This window comes from Symphodus melops, assembly GCF_947650265.1.
Source record: "Symphodus melops genome assembly, chromosome: 18".
Lineage (NCBI taxonomy): Eukaryota > Metazoa > Chordata > Actinopteri > Labriformes > Labridae > Symphodus > Symphodus melops.
The window spans coordinates 12606722-12626547 of record NC_136708.1 but is presented as its reverse complement, the minus strand read 5'-3'; the positions used below and the strand labels follow the sequence as shown (position 1 = coordinate 12626547).

Below are 19826 nucleotides of genomic sequence, written 5' to 3'. Positions count from 1 at the left end.
GCAACACTGCACACAGGGAGACATGCTGAAGTAGTTGGCTGGTATGATCTGTAGTGGTTTCTTCTCTCCTTTAGCAAAACTCTTCCTGAGATATAGGAGCGATGCCGAGTGGGGTTGCAACAGTAATTTACCAAGCAGAAAATCATTATATAAATTCAGATTCTGTCATTTTATGTCAAAGTAAAGAACTCAAAGACACATTTTCAAATACACAATAATCCTAACAGATACCACCCCTACTCTACAGCATTATCACCAATAGCAGTAGCCATACTGAAGTTTTCCCCTTGGCAAAGGGGGGAAATATTTAGGCATCAGATCAAAAATACTGAGAGTTATTCAGCAATGATATAAATAATATGACACTGAAACATTCCTTATCCCAAAACAAGAGTTTAATAACTTTTCCACACCAAAGGCCCAAAAAAGAAATAGGCCTTGAGGTTTCCGTTTTCCTATTTGCTCCTGATACAGTTTGTACTCTCAGCATGTGTTAAAGAGAAAGATAAAGAGACAATACAAACACACACTCGGGGTGGCCCAGAAACATAGGCCTATACATACACGCACATGCACTGTAATTACTGCAGAAGCCAAGCGCCTTGTTCCCGCCCCCTGGGCCACTCAGCAGGATGTTGCCAGGCAACGGGGTCTGTTCTGAAGAAGGGTTGTTGTCTGTGAGCATGTGTGGTGGTTATGATAAAAGGTGGTGCTGTTAAGGAAAAGCTATTGAGATAAAGAAATGTCACTTTAGCCTGTACTGTGCAAAAAACATTTTTTGTTTCATATTGCTATAATTATGTACCGTATATTCCCACCAGCATAACTCCTGTGTGTGTGTGTGTGTGTGTGGGGGGGGGGGGGGGGGGGGTAACTTAACTTTTGCCATAAAAGAAAAAAGCTGATGTAATAAAATGTTTCATAAAGGGCTAGTCCTTCAATGTAGTGAAAAGTGTTTTTATAACCCATTGTCTTCCAGCTGTTGCCACTAGATGGTGCCATTTACCGTGCAGCTTATCTATGGTCGCTACAGGCAGTGTAGGCTACTGTAGGCTACTCACACGTAGTGATAGAAATATTATTTAATTAAACGTTTAGAATATGCAATGCACAAACACTCTGTAACAGTTGATTTAACATAGCCTATCAAATCAACATAATGTAGGCCCACTTAAAGTTTTGAAGTACTAAAAGTTTTTTTCAGATATATATAAAAAATTGCCCTTTATAGGCTGTTGTCTGTTTCTGGATTCTTATACTTGTGTATTGATATTTAAGAAGCAGGTTCAGCTAATTCCGAACTATTTCAGCAATTTACAGCAATGCATTGAGGTTGATTTTACACATGTATATTAGCCTACTTGAGCTGCGAGTGACAGGTCTTCATCTCATAAAAGAGACTATTTCTGAAATTATTAGCCCTTAACTTCAAGCTTTTAAACTTTAAGATACTTCTTCATTGGGTTATGGATGAACTAAACTGCTTCCCTCTTCTCTCTTTTATTGAAAGTCCAACACATTTATGACCTGTGTAAATTTTTAGAAGTCTATAAGTTTGCAATAATGTTTTCATCCTTGCTTCTTCTTCTAAAAATAAGACATAGATATATTCATTAGGCCTACATCAGTACGCTCTGTTTGCTTTGTCTTTTTTACAAGTGACAACATTTTCTTCTCAAATATTAAACAAGAGTGATTAAATGTGGAAACAAACGCTTAGGTCATGATTTGGGAAAGTATAAGTGTAGCCCAAGTCACGAGAGGAAATGATGGCATAAATGTGTGCAATTTAACTGTCTGAAGCATTCTGATTTACAGTCTGAGCTCACCAGATCAAAATGTGTGAAGTTTAGTTTTAAGCTAAGGTTTACTTGTTATCTTTAAAGCTGTCCACTATCGGTTTGGACAGTGTATCTCATCTCTTCAAACTCCAGCTGAGAGGAAATTCCTTGTATCTGACTTTGAAAGTTAAACATCCCATTGATGTGCAAAGGGCTCAGAATCAGCTAAAACCAATTGGGGGGTAGGATTTAAAGATATTTTAAATTTAACATGAAAATTAGCTGATATACATCTTTGATGTTCAACAATTTAGACAATGATTAATCAAAGTTGTATAAATTAACTTAAAACATACTACATGATTTTAGAGTCATTGTTCAGACATCATTATTACACCTCAGACATTATGGTGAGTGTTTTGTCCACCTCATTATTAGTGTGCATCTCGTCAGTTGCTTTCTGTTTCTTTCTCTTTTTGAGCATGATATATCAAAACATTTAGCACATACCCATACGGAAGTCATATGCGTAGGTGTGCATTTGTCACATGCTGCCCTGGCGTCAGGATGTCTCCCTCTCCTAAAGGTTAGGCTGTAAAGACGGAAAGATTTATGACTTCTAACGTGAGTTAATGTTTTGGCAGATGCCTCTGTCGTTCATACCATCTGTATGTGTGTCCGTTTGTATGTGTGTGAGTGCAGACCTGGGGAACTTGTTGACTGGTGATTACAGACATGTCTCACATAACTTTCCTGTAACAAGCTACAAGCTATGATTATAGATGAATAAATGCAATATAAAGTCATTATGTGCTCATTCTTTAGTGCCAGTAAGTATGAATGAGATCAATGATGTCACTTCTTTACAATAGCTAGTCTTCAGAACTTCCTTTTGGGATTTGGGACACAATTTTGATTGACAGAAGAATGTTACATTTTGTAATTCTCTGATTTCTTGTTAAAAAGTTATTTACCAGTAATTAAACCTGATATCCTGGTGGGAGATCATGAAAAGGGAAACACATCCACTGGACTGAAGGAGTACTAAGCTCCATGAAAGTTGGCAGCATCTCACTGTAATTATAGTTGAATGATTGATGCTTCCTGGTGTCTAGAGCTAGTGGAAAATAACTGCTGCGTCTCAGTAGGCATGGTGCCAGTGCAGGGTGCGGATGGGACGAGCGTCTTACCAACAATAAGAAACTTCTTTTTGTCAAAGGGGTTTTTCTTTGTCAACATTTTCTAAATGTTTTTCTGTTTGTTTTTGTTTTGCAGCTCTTGTTCTTGTTTTGACGTGCTAGCTGTAGAGCTATAGTTCTGTCAGATTGGTTTCAGACCTACTGACTTGCTGTAGCCTACTTGCATGCATGTTTAACATTCAATGCTTTTCTCATTAACTTGTTTTCTTATCTTCACCATCTCAGTAGATCAGTAGAACACAATGAACAAGTAGACAACAGAAATCATCTGCAGCAGATTACTGAATTTTAGAGGCATAATGTCTGAGTAGCCAAAGAATGTACACAATAAAAAACGCTAAAGGAGAAGCAACAGGAGATTTATGTTTGAACATTTTGTTAATTTATGATGGCACCGAAATTAGAATCAGAAAAACTTTTTTTTTATCCCCAGGGAAAATTCTATAAATTGTCAAAGTACAAACTCAAAATAAACAATACTAAATCTCTACTATAAAATGTGTTTAAATAAATTAAAAAGGAAAAATTCTGTTTTGTTTTAACTTATCTGCCTTGTTAAAGGTAAAGTCAGCATCTTTTTCCCTGAAAAATAAAATATAGACTTATATAAAAATAATGCACTTCAGTTACCACGTGGTTGTGAATGTACCGTGCTCTGCCTTTGCCTGTAATTTGATCGATTTAGATGTTTTGGCTGACTTTGGGTTGGCTTTCACTGGCAGACGTGGAGTTGGCCTGCATTCTGTAAGACAAGAAGGTGTCAATCACTAGCAGTTAGTTTGTGCTAGCTTGCTTAATTATCAGCTTTTGCAGTACAACACATATAATATTTCCAGCTAAATGCTGAGTCCTGCAGTGGGAGTGTGATTCTGGAGGAGGGACCCAGTTTGAATGCTGTGTTAACAAGCAGCATTGAACATTGCTACTGACTCTATTGTAAGAAATATCAATTGTTGTTGCAAACTTTTGTTTTTACGGCACCAGTATTTGGTGTAGTTTCTGGGTTTCTGGGCTGGTGTAGCTATGACTTTTTAAGCTTTAATATCTAATCTCTGCCTTTGCTTGTATGGCAAAATAGCAACTAGAAACAACACTACAAAAAGCTTACATTTTCTCTCAAAATGTGATTGCAAATGGTTTTACATTGTTTTTGCAGAAACAGAAATAGAAATGTATTTATTCAAGGCGCTACTTTCTCAATGCATCCTGGTACAGGCGTTGTCTGAACAGCACTACAAACAAGACAGCTCATGCTTACTCTGTGAATACAATATGCACACTGGAAATGATTACCTTTACATCTACAGCCACTTTTTATATTCAGATAACACTTGGGGAACTTTTATGTTCTTTCTAAATGTATCTGATAACTGGATTAACTTAACTGATGTTTGCCTTGACTTCCACTAAAGCAGGCCAATCCTTCCATCCCCTCTGAGTAACAAAGCACAAACGCTTGTTGTGTGAATGAGCGTGTGTGAGTATTTGCAAAGGGGTGTGTCAACAGGATACATATTTGACAAAAGGTTATCAGTACCAAAACATCTGTCAAATATGACATTTGGCAAAGATTTATTTTCTGGAGTGTAGCTGATGGAGGATGACTCTTTTTTTGTTGACTGATGGCTTATGATAGCTTTATTTCATTAAGAAATGCAATCATTAAACTAAGCAGGATCATACTTAGTGCACCTTTCCAGCAGGTCGCTTAAGTAGAATTAAGTGGACGACCGGCATTTCTCTTATTTCCGGTTTCTTAGGCCGGTAGGCAGTAAACCCTGCCTTCAAAATAAAGGCTCCAAAACAAAAACCACCATCAAAATACAAAGATGAACATTGTACATCCACTTTTTTAAAACATGTTCCATCTTTTCAAAATGTTCATCTACAGGAGTAATAATCCATTAAAATTGTGTTTGCTGGCTGGTCTGAACTCAGAAATGACATAAAACTCTTGAAGACCTGAAAGGGGAAAAATCCATCCTCCGTCATAATGATGCCTTTCACATCAGTTCGAACAATTCTTTTTGGATTCAAATCCTCAGAAGACCGTTTTCAGCAGATCGAAATCTGTGCAGTATCCTTAAGACGACCGCCAAAGTCGGTCTGAAGTCATGTGTGCCCAGTGCAAGTTGTTTCCCATCGTGAGATATCAGAGACTCTGTGCAGCGGATAGTTTTAATTAGAAATGTATTTGTATATCTTGTAAATTTTCAAGAATGGTGTTGTGTTAAGTAAAACTGTTTCAATCTGTCCATGAATTTAAAGGGCTCATGAATTATTGAAGGGAAGCATTTTTTAAGACATGTTATTACTTTTTTTAAAACCTAATTTGAAGAACTTTAAGCTTGAAACAATTTGGTGCCCCCTGTGGACATAGAGGCACAGCATATCTTTTTGTTGATCCTGTTTCATTCAAGTATAATTTGTGTTTCATGAAAGTCTCCTTCTACTTTTTTGTAATGTTGGGTCCTGTTTCTCAATGTAATACCACTGTGTGAAATGTTAACAAAATTGATTTCTGCAACTTTAACACCCACCCTTGGTCAGAAGTTATAAAAGAAGCACACATCCAGCTAAAAACTCTTAACAGGAGCTTCTACTATAATGCAATTATTGGTCTGCTTCATCACTAGCTACATGTGTTTTTATTATGCAGAAAAGTAGTGGACTGTGTTCTTTGTGTTCTCATGACGTCTTTATGCTCCTTGTCCCAAACGCTCGGGAAAAGGACTTGGTGTTCTTAAATGTTTTTTAAATCCAAAATAAAAGACATGGAAGCAAATTCTGTAGGATGCCAATGTTTTTAGCTCGACTGCTGGAACTACTGATTCCCAGATTTTATGTTGTGTTTTGTCTGTAACTTTGTGTTTTCACAGCCGACTATCTTGGCCAGGTCTTCCTTGAAAAAAAAGATGCTTAAGCTCAATGGGACCAACAGTCAAATGTAGGTTAAAAAAAGAATTGATCACTTCCTACAAATGTTTCATCATTAAGGATATTTTCTTTTTCCTATGCGACGTAACAACCACTCCTATCCCCAAAGTCTACATTTATAGCAATAAAAATGAATTATATACTAAGCAAGCATTTATTTTTTTTATTTTTTTTTATTCTACTTATATGGCCTGGCTAAAATGGCCATGTTTTCACACCATTTGATGCATCCTGATGAAGTCCAAGCTACTGCACTTCCTTTATAACAGGCAGAGACCTTTGGAGGAACTTATGTGAACACAGGCAGAGTTACAGTATGACTGATTGTGAAATATTGAATTCCAACAAGTAATGTCTTTTCTCTTTTCTCTTTGCTTGTCGATATGGAAACACACCTTGCTCATCTTCAAAAACTAACACACCGTTTGCTGCTGTTTACAACTCTTTGTTCCAACAGCCTAATGACAAGACTTGACATTCAGAAGGCACCTTCAAAGCCCAAGTCTGAATGACCAGAATGTGCAGAATGTGTGCTCTGGTGACAACCCCAGGTATTTATTATGTGCATTTATGTGTGCTGCAGTGTGCATTATGCATTTATTTCAGATATACACCACTACTTGTTCCTTTCCACTCACATACACACTCCGGTGACATTTCAGACAAAACACAGGCACCAGGAGAGGGGAAAAGTCAACCTGCGGTCACCTACCAGAGGGTCACAGGTCAAAAGAAAAAACTCCTTAGGACAGGAGATGAGATGCTCTAAAGATATGACATCATTAAGAGAGAGGAGCAAAAAACCTTGAACTGAGTCCGAACTCTGTGTTGAACTGTTACCCTATTAATCACGCATTCTAGTTAAAAAAAAGAAATAATGATTGGTTTGTTGTTTGTAAATGAGACTCAAAAATATTGAACACTTTAAAAATGATTCACATCGGCAATGCCGAAAACAAAAAAAACAAAAAATTCCACCTGTCATATTAATTAATAAGATTTGATTTTATTGTTAAGGACGCTGAAACCTTCCCCTTGTGTATTAGAGGTCGGTTTGAACACAAGTGATTTAGTATGGACTTAAAAAGGAAGTGTACTCTCCATTATCTCAGTTGCGTCACAGTTATGATTTCACTGTCCGAATGCAGCTGAACTTAAACACACAGCTCTAAGTCGAAAGGAGAGACTATTAAAGGGGACAGGGCTCATGCTGTGCTTTCAGACAGTGAGCAAGCAAGTGTTTAAACAGTCCCTTTGAAGCTAAATGTGAAATGATTAAGTCTGCTCACAAGTCACTGTGGGCTCTCCAGTGTGTGTTTGTGTGTGTGTGTGGGACTCTTTGAAGATGCTACTCTTGTACGAGTTCAGGAAGACCTTTACAGCAGTGCTAAGTGGAGGGTGCAGCACACCGTAAAGATCCAAGATAAGTGTGTTAATGTGCGTGTAGTTCAGAGCAGGACCTGACGTGACTTGCGGGCCCAGTGGAGCTGACGCCAACCGCTTGTTTCTGGCTGTCTGTGTATGTCCTGAATGACAGCCCAGAGGCTCTCCATGTGTTTGTGTGGTTAGGTGGGAAAAAGAAGCGTTTCATGTTTGACGGGAACCATCAATAAAACAGCAACCATGAAATCACTTCAAAACCACCTGAACCTGTACTAGATATAGTGTGTGTGTGTGTGTGTGTGTGTGTGTGTGAGAGAGAGAGAGAGACAGGAGGAGAGTAGAGGATGTGTATTGACCTGTGTGCATTTCTCTAATCTTTCTCGCGCCTCCATCCACCCTGCCCTGATTAATGACCACACAAAGCAGGACTTGTGTGTATCTGTGAGCGTGTGTGAGTATAAATATGCGATTGTGAGACTGTCCCATATATAGATAATACATTTATTTCAAAGAGGCCTTTAAAATGTATATACATCTTCAGCTAAATCTGGGGGTGTTTTGCATCTCTTTGTGGAATAAATTAACAATTTGTTGCACTGCAATTAGCATGAAAAAGCCAGCAGCTTCTTCCAGTCAATTAAACATCAAGCCATCTCTCAGTGCTTTTCTTAACAACCCCCTCCCTCCCCTTCTTCTGCTCCATCAGCCCCCCAATTTTATGGCAGGCATTGTGGTGAGGTGAAGAAGCGAAATGAGTGGGAAGAGAAAAAAGTTAACCCAGGAGCATAGTGTGAATAGTGTGTGTTAGTGTGTGATATTGTGTGTTATTGTGTGTATTTTTAATAAAATGCAACATTTCACAGAACAATACAACATTTTGCAAGCTCAAAACATTTTCACAAAATGCAAAATGTTTCACGTTTGAAAGGGACCACCTCTGTTGTTTGTCATGGGATTGAACTGATATCAATGCAAACATGTGACCCCGTTTGTCCTGTAATACTGTTTAGCGTGTCTTTGTCTTGTTAAAGGCTCTAACTTATTTACACAGATAGACACGTTGCAGATCCTCCTGTTCACAGGAGCAATACTTCAATATGGCTGCCATCTTGGAGAGGGCCAAATGGGCCTCGTAATGCATGTATGGCCATCACAACTGGGAGGTCTATCCACAATTAAAAAACTAGCAGAAATGTTTTATCACAAGCGTCAGACATTTAAGGATGAAACTGGATTCAGGTTTTTAAAATTAAAAACAACAAAATGCTCTCATAGATTTAAGTTTACTGAGATTCTCTTCATTGAGCATAACATAAATGGTCGTCACAAAAGCTAATTAAAATGTTCACATGCATCTTGCGTTCACTTGAAAAAACACAAATGTGCTCTGTTTTCCTGAAACAAAGACATGAAAGATGATTGTCATATGGAACAGCAGATCAGAACAGGCTGTCACATCTAAACACCAGCAAAGTCTGAGGGGGTCTGCGAAAAGTTGACATACTACTCTAATAACATTGACATGAGTATCTCCAAATTTCTCAAACATAAACTGAGTTTTGGATTAAACTAAACACGAGGGCTTGTTTTCCTTTGAAAGTGGCCTAAATGGAAACCTCTTTTGGGATTTTAAGGTTACAGTTTCTCTTTGATTCATAAATTCATAAAAGATTTTTATTTGTTTCATGAAAACTTTTCCAGTAATTCCAAGTTATACAACCCATTATGATGCATTATTACATGACTGGGTTAAATACTTGAGTCTGGTACTGGAGGACTTACTCTAATCATACCAATCCACAGAAGGACGTTTGGTTGATACGATGTGTGTTCATGGTGAGATAAGGGGAAAAGAGAGGACAACATTGGTCAAAATGGTATAAAAAGTTGTGAAAGGAAATGTGAGGGCTTTGACAGAGAAGTTAAAAAAAAACTAAAGATGGCAGATAAAGTAAACACAAACTATGGGATACAGCAGTGTTTAAAGACTGGTGAATGGAAAGATACATACTATACTGATGCCAAGGGAAATTCAAGCAAAAGCAAATATCAACACACTGACATGATAAGACAAAAAAAGTAAATCAGGTGCTGTGCTGATTCACACAGATGTAGTCACATTGTCTTACTTTAACAATCTAGAAATGTTTAAAATCATCAAACATGGGACATGATGGAAAACTGTCCATTGTACCAATGGGTGGTAATACACATGAGGTTTGCCTTCATGTTGTGAGTGGCGTGAGAGCTGTATCTCAGACGTGGGAAAGATGTAAATCTTGGGACACATCATCAGTGGTGTACCTTTGAATCAGGTCGTGTTTCGGCCTTTCAACACCAAAAGAGAGAAGACGGATCATCCAAGCAAACACTCAGTCAAGTCAAATCAAGTTTATGTAGCACATTTGCAACAGCTTCAGCTGACCAAAGTGCTTTACAGGCAAACAAACAGATTCTTACCTGGACTAAAAATAGTCAGGGACTCAAATTATCAAAAGGGTAAGAAACAACCATTCTTATAAATAAAGTCATGCACTTGTTATTAAGGTGAGGTTAGGTGGTTTTAAGAAATGTTCAGATTGATGTGAGTACTGGAAGCTAGTTCAGCTCATTTTATGAAGGTTAAAGAATTAACAGTAGTACTGAAGTAGTAGACATTGAAAATTAAAGTGAGTGTGCTGGAGGTGTATGCAGTAAAAACAAATAGATGTTATGTTTTTATTTGTTTTTATGAAATCAATGTAATTGCTGGGAAGAAGTTAAACTGTCGACTGAAGAGCTTAAACACTCAGCAAGGACATCCAGAGGTTTGCTTTTGTGTCAACCTTTTTCGGGCTTATGTGTTGTCTCAGCCGACAAAGTGCTAGATGACTTAAAATCACCCATAGACACAAAGACACAATAACATACTCACATTGTTGGCTGGTGTAAAGAAGATGAAACCCCTCCAACAGGCCTTCAGATAGGGATGGGAGAGACCACTCAATCATTAGTTGACTCAAATGGACAGATGGACTGCTGGCCAATGAGAAACACACACACATCTCAAAGATGACCTTAGACCCCCCACGCTGAGGAAGTAGTGATCAGTAGCATCGAGTCCATCCATCAGGACTGAAAGTGAAAAATGACGTCTGGAAGTGTATGATTATGCTCCTGGGCTTCAATGCATCAATCAGTTGACACACACACATTCAACCACACATTAAACATAGAGAAGACAAGAATTTGAAAAATGAACAGAAGTAAATTAATCTCCCTGTCGGAGTCGTGTGTGTCTGCATGTTGTGTATGTATGTGTCTGTGTGGATGTTGGAGGGGAAAGCAGAAGGAGGGAAGCAGAAAGAGGGATGAACAGTGTTATTGGTGAAGAGAAGAAAAGAGATCACGGTCAGAGCAGGATTTAATCAAGGAAAGAGTGAAAACAAGTCTGTGTGTGTGTGTATGTGTGTGCGCGTGCGTGCGTGCGTGCGTGCGTGCGTGCGTGCGTGTAGTTCAGTTTATCTGAGTGCTCTTCATGTTTGATACTGAAGAACATCACCGGCTTGAGTTGAGTAAAAAAATCTTTTAGTGGATTTAAAAGAGATTATAAAAATGATAACACATTTGACGTATAGAATAACCACCCCTTCTGATTCCATGTCTTCATCCCCTTTTCTTCATCTTCTCTTCCACATTACCAGTCCTCCCTGGTGTGCGAAATGTGGCGCTATCGGAGTGTGCGTAATTCAGAAATGGCAATGTGTGCATGTGGGGGGGATTTGACTTGTCTGAATTAGTGTGTCAGAGCCAGCTGTGGCAAACAGACTATAATAACAGACTTACTGCGGCATCCGCTCCAATTTATCTCGTTAACCACAGCACTTGTCACGATCCATTCCATAAAAAAATGCTTCTTACTCCTCTATTCAATGCAGTAGGCCTATAGAAGAAGGGAGCAGAGAGCAATGACTCATAGCATATAGCAGGTCACATACTGAACACTAGTTTTACAACCTCTCTATATCTTTAAAAAGTTCTTAATTGTGAGATTCTCAGTTTTCTCAACAGCTACCTCTGATGTATGTCTCCATAAAATTAATCTGTAAAGACCAGTTTGACACAATAGAAAATATGCCTATGTCGCTTTCTTGTTAAGTGTAAGATAAGACAATAAATATGTACCACTGTAATGAACATATTAAACAAAAGACTACAACTGGTTAGCTTACCTTAACTTAGCATAAAGACTGGATGCTGGGGGGAAGCGAGCCTGACTATATCTCATTTCTTAAACAGTAACGTTCCTTGAAGCGCATGATGTCTCAATGTAGTCCACTACACAAAGCAAGTAAAAATATATTCAATAGCAAGAAGTTGCTTTATTTGTGTAATTTGTCACACAAAACATAAATCTATGCCCCTGTTCCTCACAAAGTAAAGTCGGTGCAAATTAATTTAAAATGTCTGTGCTGAGTTCTCTCAGTCCAACATTAAACCGCAACATTAAAATCACTATATAATAATGTGAAAAGTATTCTTTTGATATCTGATGTAACACAGAAACTAAAGAAACAGTCACTGTGTGGAATGGCAGACAAACGTGCAGAAACTGTTATATTTCTGAAATAGGTCGTAAATAACCAAAAGAAATGATGCAATGCGGCATGGCAAGGCACAACATAGGCACAACTTGACTCGACATGAAACACTACCATTCAATAAGGTAGAGTACAGTACTGTAAATTACGGTAGAATAGGACCAAAAGTTATTTTATTTATTCATTACCTTCTAATGTGGGATACTATACATGAGGAAAGAATGAAGGATTTCTGTTAGCTCTTTCAAGATTTAACTTTAAGACAGGGATTGTTATAATTGTATTAATTGAAGCCATTCTGAACAAACATCCTGGTTTCCAAAAATTGTCAGCTTTTATGTAATATGAATATGTTTGTGAATGACCAAAAGACTATACAAAAAACATGGTTGGCACCTTACATTTTTCATCATTTGAAAGTAGAGAAAAATATTTCTGAGGGTCCGGCACTCGGATTCCAATAAATCAATTTTAAAAGAAGAAAAAGGCTAAGTGTAAATGTCACGACAACATCAATATCTTTGCTAATAGATTTAATCAAATAGATAATTCTGTCCTGAACTTTTAAATTTATATTCTCTATGTATTTAAATAGACATTATTTCAGTTGTTACCTCACAACTTAAGTTACAGTACAAAACAAGATAACACACTGATGCAGCAATAGCAAGTCAACAGGATACAGCACAAGTGGATAAAAGCTATTGATCTGCAATCACACACATACTCTGAGTCCTCTTCACAAATGTCAACAACATTTGAAAGAAATCAATGACCACTCCTCCCTCCGATGCATCTCATTAATATGTTGGCATGTTGAATGGCTGGTCAGCATAAATCAGCTGCGTTATAGTGTGTACTTAAGAGACATGACCAAAGTTTGTGGAAGAGCAGAGAAACTAATAACGCAAGCATCTTCTGCAAAGACGCTTGTTAAAAAGACACCAATTTGTAGCACGAGCCTGTGCATGTGTGAGTGTGTGTGTGTGTGTGTGTGTGTGTGTGTGTAGGTGTGTGTGTGTGTGTGTGTGTGTGTGTGTGTGTGTGGAGGAAAGGCAGAATCAGAGCCTTTCATCCACTTCAGTTACTAATCACAGTCTCATTCTCTCTCCCCCTGCATAATTCTCCCCCTCGCCTTTATAAATCTGTCTTCTCTCCCCACCTCTTCCTCTCTTTCTGAGGGCAGAGACAGCAGATGTGTTGGCAGGTTAAATGACCTCTGTGATGTACGACTTAAGAAACCCCAGGCATCCATTAACCCTGTCCTAACTGTGTGCGTGTGTGTGTGTCTGTCTGTCTGTCTGTCTGTGCGTGTGCTGACATATGAGGATAATTTCAGAAAAATTCTTAAGATCTTGGCAAAACATCTCCCATGCCTTGAAAATATGTGTATGCATGCAAAAACTCAATTGAATCCATGAGAAGTTACCTTCGTTGTCGCTTGTGTTTTACCTTCCACTCATTGTGATTTTACTGTTTAGCATTTAAGGATGCACATTCTCAACTACTGTACCTTAAAGCTCTTGCGAGGAGTTGTTTGCAGGTTATGAAACGGACTGAAATGAATACTGACGCCTCTTTCTGGACAAGAAAAGCAAGCAAGCAAGACCATTGTTGACATTGATTATTTTATATATACATACATACATACATACATACATACATACATACATACATACATACATACAATGAAATTGTTTCACACATGTACATTGACAAAATGAGGTAAGAGACAAGAGTTACTGCTTTGTCAACAGGTGGCACCAAAATCAACACAATCTTGTTTTTAAATTTTGAAAAAGTCAAATGCTGAGGCCATTCTGTGACTTAAGGAGGCATGTGACATCTAATTTTCCTTTATATAACACAAACTGTTATCAATGGATTGTTTATAGTTATAGGTATAAATCAGAAAGATTTAATTATTGCAGCGTCTTGCAACAGACAGATTTAATAGTTGCTGTGCATGGTTACTTTGAAATTGTATTTGCATCCAGAGGCGCTGCTTGTCAACAGGCAAGGCAGGCAACTGCTTGGGGCCCCTGGCCAGTAGGGGGCCCCTTGAGGGCTGACAAAATTAAACAAAAGCAGTTCCCCAAAATGTGCACATTTTGAAACAAGGACTCACAGCACTCACTCTCCTTACTCTGCTTTGAGTTGCATGTATTATTGCTGTGAAAAACAACATTGATGAGGAATTGTCCGTCGAGTAATTGTCAGGACATTGGCAGACATGATGGTGACAAATGCTGGTTGGAGGGGCCCCAAAAGGATTTTTGCCTAGGGCCCCAACAGACTCTAGAATCGCCACTGATTGCGTCAGGAAAGTATATTGAACTGTTCCTTTACAGTAAAAATCCTCATCTATACATGGGAAGTAAAAAATATTGCTAGACGATATAAAACAACAGCTGTTAAAGGAAAACAAACATTAGGCTACTTGTGTACTTATAAAAAAATAACAAACATGCTCATGACTTCCTGTGATGTGATTTAGGAGAAGTGCCCAATATTTTTTCCATCTGAAGACACATAGATGGACAGAGGAAAGAAAATGAATTTCATGTTTTTTGCATCAGCGTTTTAGGACTTGTTGATCCTTTTTGTAAGCTCAAAGGAGGAATTTGTAAACGGCTTAGGTTAAAGTTTTCATGGTAGCAACCTTAACACGTTTCTCTACTCTGCTGCCACAGTCGTCCATCACCTGCGTGCAGACAGACTGCGGACGTGCCCTCTCCTAGCTGTAATTACAGGAAGCCAAGGAGGAGCTGCTTCAGGCACATCCTGGCACATGGCTCACCTGAGTGAATTCTTCCCCTCTTGATTGGTTTAAGCTTAAAGGACATCGAAAAATAATTCAGATCAGTCAGTAAGAGAAACATCTCTGTGGTAAGAGATACAAAGATACATCCCTTTGCATCCTGAAATCACTTAATCTTCAAGTGACAACAAAGGACATTCCAAACTTTTAAGAGCAGACGTCAAAATATACTATGGCGACTCACCTCCGAACTTTAAAGAAAGCTGCATTTTTTTCTTTTTTTACACAAACTGACTGTCTCACCACCTGCTTGTGATGAATATTTTGGGTCATGTTCAGCAGCTTGCCTTTTGACTCTCTGATTCTCCTGCTAATTGTCTCAGCAGGGCAGCTGACCAAGATGGCCGCCCTGCATGCCCCCCAGATCACTCTCACTATTACTCTGACAAACAAAAGAGTTGTAGGGGAAAACACCAAGGAGAAACAAAATACCACACTCATCCCTCTCCTAGAGAAGTGCCAGATCTTTATTTCACTCTTTTCTCTCTGCTTTTTCTGACTCAGTGCCCACAAAGTGAGGGGAAGGCATACAACAATCTTGTTTTGTTGACATCCGATGGTGCGTGATAATGTGGTCATTATCATCGCTAAAGGAACAGGTTGAGGCTCAGACAGGGTTTCATTTGGGGCCTTTAAAGCACACACACACACACACACACACACACACACACACACACACACACACACACACGCAGACACACACTTTCAGTGTGGGAAAAGAATGCTTCTAAAAGAAGGACAGCTGTTAGGGTGGCTTGTGAGGTTTGCAAGATGGCCTACTGTAAACTCCACCTGTGCACACGGCCGGGCCTCAGGCTGCCAGGGAGGGGGCAGCAGCGTGGGACCCTGTGATTAGGATTGGCCTCCCAAAGTTAAACACAAATAATCCTAGATAACATATTAATGTGGCATTTAAAGGATTTTAAAAAATGAATGTATTGTTTTTAAACTAAATCAGATAGAAAAATAAAAATAGGAGAAACAGTTTCCACTTTAATTGCATGTGAACAACATGAACAAGTTTTATGGTTTGGTGTCTAACTGCGTGTGACAGATACTACCATCATTTTACTGCAGACATGGCTCTCTGTCTTTGATCTACACAGTGTCATTTGAAGAAGTTGCAATAATCTTTGAGCTCTTTAGTTGTTGTACTTTTATGAATGAATGATATCTGTCGGTTCCTTAACTACGATTTAACTTAAATGTGTGGTGAATTACATTTTTCTAAAACATTTAAACATTCATTTTTGGAATCAACAGCATTTAAGATTGACTATTTTTACAATTACGGTGAGGTACAAACAGAAGGACTAAAACAAAACAGTACAAACATCAGTGGTAATTCAAATTGTGGTTTAAGATCATTGTTTCCAATGTGCCAAAGAAAGGTGTCTTGTCAGATAGATAACATTCATAAATTTCACAGATTTTTTGAAAAAGGTAGTATTGCATATATATATATATATATATATATATATGTACATTTAAAAAAAGAACAGTCTTTGTGAACTGTAAGCTTTGTGGTGAAGTCAATTGTTTGTCTTTGCATAGCATCACATAAAATAATCAAGTGCACTATCAATCACTAGTTATGAATGGCTGGTGTGTGTGGGATTGGAGCCTTGTTGAGTGGATGAGGAATGTGATTAACTTCTCCATACACGTGTGTGCGGCTGACTTCATTCAGGCTGGTTGTAGAACAAGAGAGATGAAGAAAGGGCAGGGATGCAGTTAATACCAACCAAATGAAGAGAATTGATTAAATCCAGCTATTTTATTAAATTTGAAATTCAAATGAAATGCCCCCTCTTGGGTTTGCTTATATATTAAGATTACTCTCCTTTTTAGGGTGTGAGTGAATCACCTTATTGGCCAGTTTTTAGTGCAGGGATTACCTATTCACCTCTAATTGAAAAAAAGGTTTTTCCTATAATTTTGAGCTTGAGATACTCGTCAATGATCTATAAAATGGGGAAAAACACAGACTTGATTTATTTAAAAGCCAACATTTGTTTGGTGTTGAAAGAGATGAAATTGCGAAGGCAGTGGTGGTGTCCTCCCCTCCCTCCCCAAGGGCTGACTGGAAACGCCCCAGGGAAAGGATGGGATGGATGGGCCGCCTCTCATTCATCAGCCTCTCCCTTCATCACATCAGAGCTAGAACAAACAATTCTGTCTAACACATCAGGGGTGCAGTTGTAAACATTCAATTCCCTAAATGTCTTTATCTACAGACTATATTTTCTTTAGAAAAACTCAGTCATTATTTCTCTGTATTTGTTTGTCAGGTTCCCTCTTACCTTGAAATCAGCTTTTTTTATGTGATCCAATTGTTAGTAAAAAGCTGCATATTTCCACAATAATGAAAATTGTTTTCATTACTTATGAACCCTAATCTGTTTCCAGATCATACAGTGTTTTAGATATTAAATTAGAAATCCTCTCTAATTGCCAATAAGATTGTTATCAACGGTAGGCCTAAATAATTGGCCTTAACAAAAGTGCTTCTGGCCTGGATATGAAACAGAATCCAGTTACCTATGTTTGGGTTATGATAGGCTATGGATAGACTTGATAAGTTGTATGCCCAGTAACTCGCCTATTTTGTACATTTGCTGCTAAATTGGAATTTGTTTAGGTGTATATATCTATTTTGCCTCATTGTTGCACTTGTTGAAGTCAAGAACTCGCGATTTCTCGCTTTTAAAATTTATGACGACCTCGAGCGCAAATGTTTGGACAGGCTGAGCTGGTCTGTGATTGGTCCCTGAGCTCCCAGCGGCACCTCAAAGCCACGAGTAAGATACAACTACATAGAAGTCAGAGAAGACACCCACACTCATCACATCTTGGCACAGAGAGCACACACACACTGGAGACATCACAGCACGGACCATGGCCGCTACACTGCTAGGGGTAAGTTTACAGCAATGGTTATGGTTATTGTGGTCTAATGGTCATCTTTGTTTAATGGATTCTGCGTGTCTGTGGGATTTGGCGAACAGATTAAATTAAGTAATTTGGATAGCCTACTTTTTCTCCTGCAGTTGCGCTGAAATAATCGGTTTTATTCTCATTATAATGTTAAATGAAATACAATAGACAAAGGAACGGAGCGGCAGCGAGTTTTGCTGTAATGGTTTAACTCATAGAGTTAGAGAGAAGCGATTAAACCCCCAGCAGAAGTAAGATGAAAGTGAAGTTGCGCACTTTTTGTTTTAGAAAGCGTTTAGACTAATAGTTAATCGAGACATCCATCTGTTATGATGCAGTCTGAAAAGGTTGCCTGCTTTGGCTGTCAGAATCGGTCCTGCATTGTCAAAATCAGGTCAGAAGTGGACATGCTTCTACTCACCTTAAGTCTACAAACCTTAAATTGAATGTGTCCTCACTTGATGCGCTAAAGCGCGAGATTTCTGGATATAGCAAATATTGTGCGCGTCATTACGCACGCCTTATCTACTGCAGAATGACAGTCCTAATGTTTGTGTATGATGTGTGTCGTCTCCGCAGGAGGAGCCACGGTTAGGCAGCACCCCTCTCGCCATGCTGGCAGCCACCTGCAGCAGAATCGGTGACCCCAGTCCCTCCTGCTCCCCTGCTCTTTATGACGGAGCCCCGGCACTTGCAAAGGGCTTTCACCCTTGGAAAAGAAGCGCACCGGCTAGCAGCAACCTGGGAGCATGTCTCGGCCAGTTTGGGGTTCCCCCGGCAGCAAGGGGTAACGGGACCGGACAGACGGAGACTTCCAGCGCTTTCTCAGTGACTGCCGCCAACTCCCCTCTTGGAAACGACTTTACGATGTATCAAACCGCTGTACCGTCGGACAACACCGTCCCAGATCCCATTCATGCCCAGCGGTCTGTGTTTCTGAGCAAATTTTCCTCCACAGTGGAAGGCATAGGCGGGATATACCAGAGGATGCCTGCGCATACATGGTTCCAGCCCGTGGGGGACATCAGTAATGGGTCTAATGCTTGGTGGGACATGGGAACTAGCTGGATGAACCCACAGAGCTCTGCCTCTCATCTGTGCGGCTACAGCTCTGACTATGGCACCGCTTTCAGCCCCAACGCATCTCAGCACCTACTCCCAGCCACACATCACCCGATTGACGGCTTCAGACCACCTGTGCCGGCCTCGTATACAGAGCCTGCTACCACGGGGGCACCTGTGCTTTCAGGAAATTCTGTCGTATCTCTTACTGCATCTTCCCGCTCCTCATCACGGCGTTACTCCGGCAGAGCCACTTGCGACTGTCCGAACTGCCAGGAAGCTGAGAGCCTCGGCCAGGGTGGCACGAGCCCACGGCGGAGGGGCTTACACAGCTGCCACATACCTGGCTGTGGTAAAGTATACGGCAAGACCTCGCACCTGAAAGCGCACCTGCGCTGGCACACCGGGGAGAGGCCGTTTGTCTGCAACTGGCTCTTCTGTGGAAAACGCTTCACGCGCTCAGACGAGCTTCAGCGACACCTGCGCACGCACACAGGGGAGAAGCGGTTCGAGTGCTCCGTCTGTCACAAACGCTTCATGCGTTCCGACCATCTCAGCAAGCACGTGAGGACTCACAACGCGGACGGGTCGGAGGAGAGCGGGGAGCCAGGGCTTGGTAAAGGCTGCAGTGACACGGACAACAGCCTGTCAGGAAGCCCGAGCCAGTCTCCCGGACTACAGGGGCGCGAAACCATCCGTACCTCAGATGGGCCGAGTGGAGAATAATTTACAGAGATAAACACTGCAACATGTGGGCATTTGTGTTTTCTTGAACACTAAAAAGGCACTTTATAATGAACTGCAGCTGTTGATGAACACGTGTCCTTACCTCATCTGTTATTTTGTAACTTCTTTCAGACCTTCTTTACATTTGACCAGACTTGTGATGATTAGAGTCATTCAATGTGAGCGTTATTTATTTTTCCTTTGTAATAACTGTAAGTAAACAGGTGGACCATATGCCTAAGTAAAATATTTCTTGGCTTTTTTTTTTATTATACTGTACTGTATTTGTTTTCAAGTTTTTAAAAAGTCAATATCTGAAATATGTTTGGTTGGAAGAGTGAATTTTTTATGATTTTCATCTGTGTGTAAGCCATGATTTTGGAGTCAATAAAACAGGACA

General features: G+C 39.6%; 1 protein-coding gene across 2 annotated transcripts in view; it reads left to right on the top strand.

The window, feature by feature from the left end:
- Window positions 1-19826, top strand: part of sp8a (sp8 transcription factor a) — a 22488-nt gene extending 2662 nt beyond the window's left edge. The window contains exons 1-2 of one of the 2 annotated variants that reach the window (XM_079367819.1): window positions 17552-17620; window positions 18218-19826. In XM_079367819.1, coding sequence (XP_079223945.1) covers window positions 17600-17620; window positions 18218-19426 — 1230 coding nt within the window. In that variant the 5' untranslated portion in view covers window positions 17552-17599 and the 3' untranslated portion in view covers window positions 19427-19826. Of the gene's footprint in view, window positions 1-17551; window positions 17621-18217 lie in introns of those variants that run through there. The other variant, XM_079367820.1, reaches the window with a different exon arrangement.